General features: G+C 38.2%; 1 protein-coding gene across 5 annotated transcripts in view; it reads left to right on the forward strand.

Moving 5' to 3' along the window:
* Positions 1-12,356, forward strand: part of LOC130916739 (A disintegrin and metalloproteinase with thrombospondin motifs 20) — a 301,389-nt gene that overhangs the window by 224,833 nt on the left and 64,200 nt on the right. For all 5 annotated transcript variants that reach the window (XM_057837674.1, XM_057837675.1, XM_057837672.1 and 2 more), the window contains 2 exons: positions 427-690; positions 10,671-10,832. In XM_057837674.1, coding sequence (XP_057693657.1) covers positions 427-690; positions 10,671-10,832 — 426 coding nt within the window. The remainder of the gene's footprint in view (positions 1-426; positions 691-10,670; positions 10,833-12,356) is intronic.

Consider the following 12,356-nt stretch of genomic DNA (forward strand, 5'->3'; position numbering starts at 1 on the left):
ATTATCTTTGAAGTTTCAGTCAACTCAAGACTGCCGAATTTCAAAGTGGTTTCTTTTGCAAGTTGTTTTGCGAAGAAAGTTTCTGTGGTGGAAGAAACCAAATTTAATGATCATGGACTTAGCAGACATGTCTTGCTGCGGGCTCTTCTTGCTTGGTTTCGTATTTAACTCTTGCACTTTCACTTCCGGTTGTGTGTGTGTGTGTGCAGTTGGGGGGGGGGGGGTACTCTTCCACAACACCGCAAAGATTACTGCGGTCATTTTCGGGGTAGTAGGGGCTCCAGGTTTCTAGTTGTACATCTACATATGCTTGGCTTCATTGAAACTGAATTGTCCACAGAGGATTTGTGACTGTTATTGGTTATTTTTGGTCACATTTGAGCAGTAATTAACATGGTTAGATTTGTGTATTTCTTCTGTCTGCAGTGTTCCGTGACATGTGGTGCCGGAAGGTCCACCCGACAGATCTTATGCTCCAACTATCACCTGCCCGTGGATGAGTCCTTCTGCGACCCAGACGAGAAGCCTGCGATGGAGCAGGAGTGCACTGCTGTGGCCTGTTCCTCGATCCGCCAGCGCATCAATGACCAGCCGTACGGATACCCCAAGGACCCGAGGAGCCATCCAGGCCACAACAGCTGGAATGTGCCGTCAACGGACAACCAGTGGAGGACTGGACCGTGGGGCGCAGTATGTACAGCCTGGGAACTTATTTTTTTTTTGTTAAAGCTTACGCTGTTGTAAAATCTGAAAAGCAGAAATGAAACACATATGCTAACGTACTTGCCTTGTCGCTTATCTCTGCTTTGCTGTAGCACTTCATCTTCCCACTGCTTAATGTCTTTTCACAAACTACAATATACTTGCGTTATCTTACGCTTTAACTGAGTCGAAGCGCTCAATGTTTTATTTTTGCGATTCGTTGACTAATTACTTTTAGAGGTGCAACAATTTATTGATTTACCGATGAGTATTCAATTAGCAAATTAATCGACAACTATTTTGATAACCAATGAATCGTTTAGGACCTCCTTCAACTCATTTGCCTAAATTATTGAACATATATCTAACTTCTCAGTTGTAAATAGTATCAGATTTATTCATTATATTTTTGTTAAGTCAAAGTAGGGAATGAACAAAAAAAATCTGCTGTTACATCACATTTTTGCCAATTTTCGGACACCTTACTGTCTAAACTAGCTTCTTAATAAGGCTGCAATGACTAATCGATTAATAAATTAGTTGTCAACGAACTTGATAATCGATACTAGGGCTGTCCCGAACGCCTAATTTTCTCCGGATTTGTCGGCCGACTATTTTTACGATTAGTAGACTAAACTAGTAATTGTTTTTTGTTTTGTTTTGTTTTGTTTTGTTTTGTTTTGTTTTTTTCACTAATTACCTTGGTCTTTCTGAAGGAAAGAACAAGGTTATGTTGTTGTGCAACTTTATTACCTTGGTCTTTCTGAAAGAAAGAACAAGGTATTGTTATTGTGCAACTTTATTATTTTTTTTATTATTATTATTATTCAATAATTCTCCGCGTTTTTTTGAGCCAACGCACAGCCCAAACCGTAGCACCGATCGGCACCGTTGAAGTATCGGCACGACCGGATTTTTCGCGTGACGATGGGAATTTTTCAAACCGCCACGAAAAATGTTCCGTTCGCCCGTAAACGGCAATTTTCCGAAAAATAAAAAAAGTTTCAAAATGTATCTAGTCCTACAATTTTTGACCAAATCACATAATTTGGGTATCAAAAATTCCGGGACGGTGAGGGGCATAAAAGTTGTATACAGAATTTGGCAAAAATTTACGGTTCCCCGGAAATTTGCCAAAAACTTTCCTATTCATTTTGAATGGAAAAAAAACGCGCGCTTCACAGCCCGAACCGTTAGACCGATCGGCACCGTTCAAGTATCGGCACGACCGGAATTTTAGCGTGACACAGGAAACTTTAAAAATGGCCCCGAAAATTTTTCCGTTCGTCCGTAAACGGCAATTTTCCGTGAAAAAAAAAAAACTTTCAAAATGTATCTAGTCCTACAATTTTTGACCAAATCACATAATTTGGGCATCAAAAATTCCGGGACGGTGAGGGGCATAAAAGTTGTATACAGAATTTGGAAAAAAATTACGCTTCCTCGGAAATTTGCCAAAAACTATCCCATTCATTTCGAATGGGAAAAGTCCCATTCACTTCCAATGGGATTTCCAATGGAATTTACATTGCATTGATGCCATTGACGGCCATGCATGTCGAATCTACTGATGCCAATGTACTTGGATTCAATTGACTATATAGATGTCGATGCCATTGACTGCCATGGACGTCCAAAATTTTTCCCATTCATTTTCAATGGGGAAAAAACAAAATTACCCCAAATCAACAGAAAATGACCAGATATCAATAGGACGTGTCCCCCAAACTTCCCCAATTCCATTGACGCTTATGAGGGGTGCCGCCATTGACTTACATGGACGTCCAAAATTTTTCCCATTCATTTTCAATGGGGAAAAAACAAAATTTCCCCAAATCAACAGAAAATGACCAGATATCAATAGGACGTGTCCCCCAAACTTCCCCAATTCCATTGACGCTTATGAAGGGTGCCGCCATTGACTTCCATGGACGTCCAAAATTTTTCCCAATCATTTTCAATGGGGAAAAAACTAAATTTCTCCAAATCAACAGAAAATGACCAGATATCAATAGGACGTATACCCCAAACGTCTCCAACTCCATTGACGCTTATGGGGGGTGCTGCCATTGACGTCCATGGACGTCCAAAATTTTTCCCATTCATTTTCAATGGGAAATTTTTTTTTTTCCCCAAATCAACAGAAAATGACTAGATATCAATAGGACGTGTCCCCCAAATGTCCCCGATTGCATTCCCGCTTATGGAGGGTGATGCCATTGACATTCATTGACGTCCAAACTTCCCATTAAATCCCAATGGCATTTCTTCATGTTTGTTCATTCTATTGATGCCAATGTACTTGGATTCCATTGACGCTTATGTAAGTTGATACCATTGACGTCCATGGACGTCCAAAAATTTTCCCATTCATTTTCAATGGGAATTTTTTTTCCCCCCCAAATCAACAGAAAATGACTAGATATCAATAGGACGTGTCCCCCAAATGTCCCCGATTGCTAGCCTCTTATGGAGGGTGATGCCATTGACGTCCACGGACGTCCAAACTTCCCATTAAATCCCAATGGCATTTCTTCATGTTTGTTCATTCTATTGATGCCAATGTACTTGGTATCCATTGACGCTTATGTAAGTTTATACCATTGACGTCCATGGACGTCCAAAATTTTTCCCATTCATTTTCAATGGGAATTTTTTTTTTTTCCCCAAATCAACAAAAAATGACCAGATATCAATAGGACCTGTCCCCCAAATGTCCCCGATTGCATTGCTGCTTATGGAGGGTGATGCCATTGACGTCCAGGGACGTCCAAACTTCCCATTCATTTTCAATGGCATTTCTTCATGTTTGTTCATTCTTTTGATGCCAATGTACTTGGATTCCATTGACGCTTATGTAAGTTGATACCATTGACGTCCATGGACGTCCAAAATTTTTCCCATTCATTTTCAATGGGAAATTTTTTTTTTTCCCCAAATCAACAGAAAATGACTAGATATCATTAGGACGTGTCCCCCAAATGTCCCCGATTGCATTGCCGCTTATGGGGGGTGATGCCATTGACGTCCATGGACGTCCAAACTTCCCATTCATTTCCAAAGGCATTTCTTCATGTTTGTTCATTCTATTGATGCCAATGTACTTGGATTCCATTGACGCTTATGTAAGTTGATACCATTGACGTCCATGGACGTCCAAAATTTTTCCCATTCATTTTCAATGGGATTTTTTTTTTTTTCCCCAAATCAACAGAAAATGACTAGATATCATTAGGACGTGTCCCCCAAATGTCCCCGATTGCATTGCCGCTTATGGAGGGTGATGCCATTGACGTTCATGGACGTCCAAACTTCCCATTCATTTCCAATGGCATTTCTTCATGTTTGTTCATTTTATTGATGCCAATGTACTTGGATTCCATTGACGCTTATGTAAGTTGATACCATTGACGTCCATGGACGTCCAAAATTTTTCCCATTCATTTTCAATGGGAAAATTTTTTTTTTCCCCAAATCAACAGAAAATGACTAGATATCAATAGGACGTGTCCCCCAAACTTCCCCGATTCCATTAACAATTATGGAGGGTGCTGCCATTGACGGACATGGACGTCCAATTCTCCCAATCTTTTCTAATGGCTTTAACTTTGTTTAGTGCCAATGACTGGCATTATGGTCCATTCTATTGATAGACCTGAGTGGGGCTAAGATTTGTATCTCCACAGAGGAAAGACCAAGGTGTGTAATTTCTCCCGAAATTGCAGTTTCTAGTTATTATTATTATTCAATAATTCTCCGCGTTTTTTTTGAGCCAACGCACAGCCCAAACCGTAGCACCGATCGGCACCGTTGAAGTATCGGCACGACCGGATTTTTCGCGTGACGATGGGAATTTTTCAAACCGCCACGAAAAATTTTCCGTTCGCCCGTAAACGGCAATTTTCCGAAAAATAAAAAAAGTTTCAAAATGTATCTAGTCCTACAATTTTTGACCAAATCACATAATTTGGGCATCAAAAATTCCGGGACGGTGAGGGGCATAAAAGTTGTATACAGAATTTGGCAAAAATTTACGGTTCCCCGGAAATTTGCCAAAAACTTTCCTATTCATTTTGAATGGAAAAAAAACGCGCGCTTCACAGCCCGAACCGTTAGACCGATCGGCACCGTTCAAGTATCGGCACGACCGGAATTTTCGCGTGACACAGGAAACTTTACAAATGGCCCCGAAAATTTTTCCGTTCGTCCGTAAACGGCAATTTTCCGTGAAAAAAAAAAAAGTTTCAAAATGTATCTAGTCCTACAATTTTTGACCAAATCACATAATTTGGGCATCAAAAATTCCGGGACGGTGAGGGGCATAAAAGTTGTATACAGAATTTGGAAAAAAATTACGCTTCCTCGGAAATTTGCCAAAAACTATCCCATTCATTTCGAATGGGAAAAGTCCCATTCACTTCCAATGGGATTTCCAATGGAATTTACATTGCATTGATGCCATTGACGGCCATGCATGTCGAATCTACTGATGCCAATGTACTTGGATTCAATTGACTATATAGATGTCGATGCCATTGACTGCCATGGACGTCCAAAATTTTTCCCATTCATTTTCAATGGGGAAAAAACAAAATTACCCCAAATCAACAGAAAATGACCAGATATCAATAGGACGTGTCCCCCAAACTTCCCCAATTCCATTGACGCTTATGAGGGGTGCCGCCATTGACTTACATGGACGTCCAAAATTTTTCCCATTCATTTTCAATGGGGAAAAAACTAAATTTCTCCAAATCAACAGAAAATGACCAGATATCAATAGGACGTATATCCCAAACATCCCCAATTCCATTGACGCTTATGGGGGGTGCTGCCATTGACGTCCATGGACGTCCAAAATTTTACCCATTCATTTTCAATGGGAATTTTTTTTTTCTTCCCCAAATCAACAGAAAATGACTAGATATCAATAGGACCTGTCCCCCAAATGTCCCCGATTGCATTGCTGCTTATGGAGGGTGATGCCATTGACGTCCAGGGACGTCCAAACTTCCCATTCATTTCCAATGGCATTTCTTCACGTTTGTTCATTCTTTTGATGCCAATGTACTTGGATTCCATTGACGCTTATATAAGTTGATACCATTGACGTCCATGGACGTCCAAAATTTTTCCCATTCATTTTCAATGGGAATTTTTTTTTTTCCCCCCAAATCAACAGAAAATGACTAGATATCAATAGGACGTTTCCCCCAAATGTGCCCGATTGCATTGCTGCTTATGGAGGGTGATGCCATTGAGGTCCACGGACGTCCAAACGTCCCATTAATTTCCAATGGCATTTCTTCATGTTTGTTCATTCTATTGATGCCAATGTACTTGGATTCCATTGACCCTTGTGTAAGTTGATACCATTGACGTCCATGGACGTCCAAAATTTTTCCCATTCATTTTCAATGGGAAATTTTTTTTTTTCCCCAAATCAACAGAAAATGACTAGATATCATTAGGACTTGTCCCCCAAATGTCCCCGATTGCATTGCCGCTTATGGAGGGTGATGCCATTGACGTTCATGGACGTCCAAACTTCCCATTAAATCCCAATGGCATTTCTTCATGTTTGTTCATTCTATTGATGCCAATGTACTTGGATTCCATTGACGCTTATGTAAGTTGATACCATTGACGTCCATGGACGTCCAAAATTTTTCCCATTCATTTTCAATGGGGAAAAAACTCAATTTCTCCAAATCAACAGAAAATGACCAGATATCAATAGGACGTATACCCCAAACGTCCCCGATTGCATTGCTGCTTATGGAGGGTGATGCCATTGACGTCCAGGGACGTCCAAACTTCCCATTCATTTCCAATGGCATTTCTTCATGTTTGTTCATTCTATTGATGCCAATGTACTTGGATTCCATTGACGCTTATGTAAGTTGAAACCATTGACGTCCATGGACGTCCAAAATTTTTCCCATTCATTTTCAATGGGATTTTTTTTTCCTTCTCCCAAATCAACAGAAAATGACTAAATATCAATAGGACGTGTCCCCCAAATGTCCCCGATTGTATTGCTGCTTATGGAGGGTGATGCCATTGACGTCCATGGACGTCCAATTCTCCCATTCATTTCTAATGGCTTTTACTTTGTTTCGTGCCATTGACTGGCATTATGGTCCATTCTATTGATAGACCTGAGTGGGGCTAAGATTTGTATCTCCACAGAGGAAAGACCAAGGTGTGTAATTTCTCCCGAAATTGCAGTTTCTAGTTTAGCTATGAAATTTTTGTTGACGCTTATTAATTAAAAAAAACATTTTGGAACACTTAAATTTTTTATTTAAGTACAAATAAACACGTAAATAACAATAATAAATCACAAATAAACAACGAGTTGAAATGCTGAAATCTAAATTGCCAATCAGATTTTTCATAAAGGGTGTCATTTTAAAGCTATTCTTAGTGTAGAATCTGAATTCTGTAGTATGTGGGATTACCTCCCAAAATCGTTATTTTTAATGACGAACATGATGTTCTTTTATTTTGAAATGTTCACCTGAAGTATGTTTGCTAAACCACTAACCGTAAGCTTTAGCTTGACTTTACGTCATTGCATGTGGTGTCAGTAAGACATTTAAAAAAAAAAAATTTTTTTTTTCGTTTGCAAATGCTGTGAACCAGCGATTTTTCATGTTTGAAGTGTCACCTTTTAACCACAAGTTTGCGTTTTGGAGAAGACTGCCAATGTTTTATAGCAGGCTAAAGTAGGTTGTCTTTTTTCCCCATTAGCCTGCAATGCTAACATTTACAGTGTTTAATATAGATGTGTTTCCGTATTTTGTATGTCTAAACTTTAATTCTATGGCGTGTTGATGACCAATAAACATCTGTGAACTGTAATCTCAAATGCCATCAACACGCACGCACAAATTTATGCGCACACGATAAAACGCAGCCGTGAAAATTACCGACATCATTTTTTATTAACCATGCGATAAATGGAAACATTGCATACCGCAACAGGCTTAGCAACCTCAATAAAACATGTAGTTAGTTAGTTAGATGGACTTACAATCAGCCACCTTGTTGTCAAAATTACAACCTGGTGACGGCGCTTAAGGTGTTCATTCACAGCCCATGCAGCCTGGTATGCAAACTTGGCATTGAAGAGACAGGACACGACAGTGTGCCCTCCTTTGTTTCGTTGAAATAAGTCAATGTTTCGGCCACTCTGGTGTTCTTTTTTGGCTTTGTGCCGCATTTATGTCATTGATGACATGGACTACGTCGACTAGTCAGGAAAGCTCTAATCGATACAGTTGAAGGAAATAGTCATCCATTTTGTCTTAAATGCTACTTACAGCATGCCGAAACAACTTCAAGGTAGAAGTGACATTTATCCGATTAATCATTCAGTTAATCGTCTGATTAATCGATTATTGAAATTATCATTAGTTGCAGCCCTAATTACTTTATTTACTGTTTTATTATTTGAATCTGAGTCACATGATTTTGAAAATCTGCCGATACCAAGTCCCAATCCGATACTGGGGGGAAAAAAGTATTTTGGTTGTTTTATTTATTTATAAATATATAAATATATACTGTATATTTATTTATTATTTATGTATTTGAACAAAAGTTCCAAGCATGTTATAGTACTGTAATGTTTACAGTACTTCCGCTTCTGCTTTTCCAGAAATGTGGTGGAGTATAAAACTTACATATTTTTGTTTCTTTTGGTAATGCCATTGTATTTCTGGATTTTTCTTCAAAATCTTATTTAATTAAAACCCCGATACTTTTCACCCGATTCCGATCCTCCGAAAATGGCCCAAAGTCTGATCACGTGATCGAATCGGGGACATCCTAAGGCTTAACATTTTTGCTGCAAATGTTCATTGAAACCAAAAACTATGCGCTCAGAAAAAAGTTTGCCTATATAACTATGCAACTTTAATATTGTCATCCAAAACAAAATGTTTGAAAATGTTGCATTTTGATCAATCGCATACTGCAGGTCAGCTTTTAGCAAGGTCTACAAGAATTAGATCATTTCTACTGTTGAGAAACTCAAAGGAGATTTGTATAATTTTTAGGTAAACAGTATCGTACCATTTACCATTTATCAATTATAAATATTCTTCTTGATTAATGATTGATTGGTAGTCAATTGGTCAGGATATTTTTTTTTTCTCTTCTTCTCCTGGATAAGACACTAGCCCTAACCTGAAATTTTAAAAGCGTGTTTGGGCATTACTGTCGACAACTGATTAAATTTTAGCAAAATGCAGCCATTATAGGGGAGTACAAGGCTCGGTTGCACTTGAAAGTCATCTCCCTACTAGGGTTGTTCCGATCATGTTTTTTTGCTCCCGATCCAATCTCGATCGTTTTAGTTTGAGTATCTGCCGATCCCGATATTTCCCGATCCGATTGCTTTTTTTTTTGCTGCCGATTCAATTCCAATCATCCCCGATAATTTTTCCCGATCATAAACATTTTGGCAATGCATTAAGAAAAAAATGAATAAAACTCGGACGAATATATACATTGAACATACAGTACATAAGGACTGTATTTGTTTATTATGACAATAAATCCTCAAGATGGCATTTACATTATTAACATTCTTTCTGTGAGAGGGATCCACGGATAGAAAGACTTCTTAAAGGAGAAATGTGACTTTGTATATTGTGACTAAATATTGCCATCTAGTGTATTTGTTGAGCTTTCAGTAAATGATACTGCAGCCATTTAACTTCTGCCCAAATGCATGATGGGAAGTGCAACCATGACTGTGCGTAGGGGCACCAATTGATATATCTTCTCTGCGTTGGGAAAGAACATAGGGTGTTAAGAAAATGATCAACTACTATCTTTCTTCCCCACATTGCCTCCTACGTTATTTTTAATTGCTGAGAGAGGTATTGTAAGGCTTTAGCTACATAAAAAATGGCTCCAAGGGCTGTCAAAATTCTCTCTACTCATGATAGCCTGCCTTTTGGCGCTATCTATAGGTAAAACGGCGTCTTTATAGATTGAACGCTACAATGCGTGAGTGGGTCGTGCAGTGCATGCGTTAATTAATTACCGCCGTTAACGCAATAAATTTGATGGCCCTACTTTAAGCCAAAACTACTCTGGATGAGTGTAAGACATTTTGTCTGTAACATTAAATATAATTAGAAAACGATTTAATTAAAAAATATGCAGTATATATATTAAAAAAAGGCATGTCCGATATTTTTTTGCCGATTCCGATACTTTGAAAATGACATGATCGGACATCTCTACTCCCTACATTAAGAATTACTTGATTACATTAATCAACATTAATTCTGCAGAGTCTAATTGTCATCCTTTGTTTATTTGATGCATTCAATGTTGTGATTTTGGCAAAGTCGTGAAAAAGCAGGATGAATTTCCAACTATTTTTCTAAAATATTTTTTAACTATAAAAAATGACATTGTCTAAACCTTATCTTTGTGCATATATAGACTTTTTAACTGCTCTGTAGGTTGTTTTTCCATTTTTTTCCCACCGCACACTCAACTGTGAAATTTCACCTATCATGTTTTTAAGTGAAAACACTTCTGTTCATGCTCATTTGCCGCTGTCCTCCCTTGTGAAAAGCACCGAACGTGCTCCCTACCCTCTGACAGTGGGGGTGTGTCATTGTAATCGGATGCTAGGTGCAGAGGTCAAGGCAGTGCTGTTCGGCGCCTCGGAGTCAGACAGAACTTTAGCTTGATAAACTGTTTTTAACATGGGTGGTTAAAACATTTGGAATTTTTAGGCATTATAAGGCAATCCAAAACAACGGGCATGTTTATGTACTAGACCCACAAAATGCTTGGAATCCTATTCTGTGCAACCCTTAAGCATTTCAAAGATTAATAATAGTTATTTTTGGCATAACGGAATACAATTCCATAAATCATTTTCTGGTTGTGTGTGTTGGTATGTGTGTATGTTTAATGTGCCATGTACTCCTCAGTGTTCCAGCACCTGCGCGGGGGGCTTCCAGAGGCGAGTGGTGGTCTGCCAGGACGGCGATGGTCGCAGCAACAGCTACTGTGACGAAAGGGTCAAACCGGCGGAGTCCAAAAGCTGCAACTCAGGGCCCTGCCCGCTGTGGAACTACGGCGTCTGGGGAGAGGTGAGTTTATCTTTTTTGTTGCTTCTTATTTCTTTTCTTAATCAAGTTGAACCTTAACTACACTTCCTTAACCACTGTTTTTTAACTCTTATCATCTGTTGTGTCTGTGTTGAATTACACCAGCTTGGTTAAATGCAAAGAACTTGATTTCATACAAAAAAAAAAGACAGGCAATAGATGCTTCCTTTTGTGTACATCCACTTTGTCTTCTTTGATGGGCTGTGTTCAATCCTGCACATAAAAGCATGTGCGTATGACTCGTATCATGTTTACATTATACACACTAGGGCTGTCCCAAACGACGAATTTTCATCCGATTAGTCAGCTGACTATTTTTACGATTAGTCGACTAATCTAACTTTTTTTCTATTATTTTTTTTTACAAATTTAATAATTACATTTTTTTTGCAGCTTATTAATTCACAAACCATTTTGGAACAGTTAAATTCTTTATTAAAGTATAAATAATAAACATAAATATCAGTAATAAATCACAAACAATGAGGTCAAATGCTGCTGGCATTAACTAGTGCTTTGTCTTCTTTGATGGGCAGTGTTCAATCCTGCAATACAGTTCAAGGTGTTGTGACGCCAAAGACGTTGTTTACCACACATAATAAGATTTGGAGTTGTAAATTAAAAAAAAGCAAAAACAAAAACAAACAAAAAAACATTTTTGACATTTCTGATATGTAATAATGAAGAAAAGCCAGTAATTCCAGTAAGTAGCCAGCCGACATTGGGCCTAACATTTTTCAACACCGGTACTATTTTAGCCAATTAAATGCAAGTATCCCAGATCACCCGCCCTTCCTCGTGATGTCATTAATACCCATTATCACATGAACCTGTGCTTGAGTCTATCAGTGTGTGTAAGTGGGTATAACTGACGTCACAAAATGGCTGCGCTTATTAGAGGTGTCTTTTATGTATGTATGTGTGTGTGTGTGTGTTTAAACATTTTTTTCTCCACTATCAGAGGTCAAAGAAATGTTCTATTTGCGTATTTAAATACCTTCACATGCAGGTCATTTATACTATACGTCCATTCATTCGCCCTCCCCAATCAAAATGGATTGGACGTCTAGTTTTGTCAATGGCCCTGAAACATGAGCATTCTCAGCCAGTCATACCGGTTTGAATGAATCGCACGTTTCTCACCATCAATACCATGCAATGAGTTAAATAGAATGGGGTAAAAAATCTGTGTTACTTGGAGCTGTAACCAGTGTGTAAATCTGTTTTTCTTGATTTTAATTTTATTGAATTAGTTTTAATTAACAATGTATTCATTGATATATTTATTTATAATGATAAAGAAATGTATACAAACAAAATAATGCTCTATACTTTTTAAAAAGTTAAGTTTACTGTAATTTTCGGATTATAAGCCGCTTTTTTACTTGAATCCTGCGGTTTATATGTTGATTTTATTTAGTTTAAAGCAACACTAGGTAACATTTCAACCTTTATGAAATATTTTCATAACATTTGTGATGATATGTCGACTGATAACTAGTTGAA

Source organism: Corythoichthys intestinalis, chromosome 5 (assembly GCF_030265065.1).
Source record: "Corythoichthys intestinalis isolate RoL2023-P3 chromosome 5, ASM3026506v1, whole genome shotgun sequence".
Lineage (NCBI taxonomy): Eukaryota > Metazoa > Chordata > Actinopteri > Syngnathiformes > Syngnathidae > Corythoichthys > Corythoichthys intestinalis.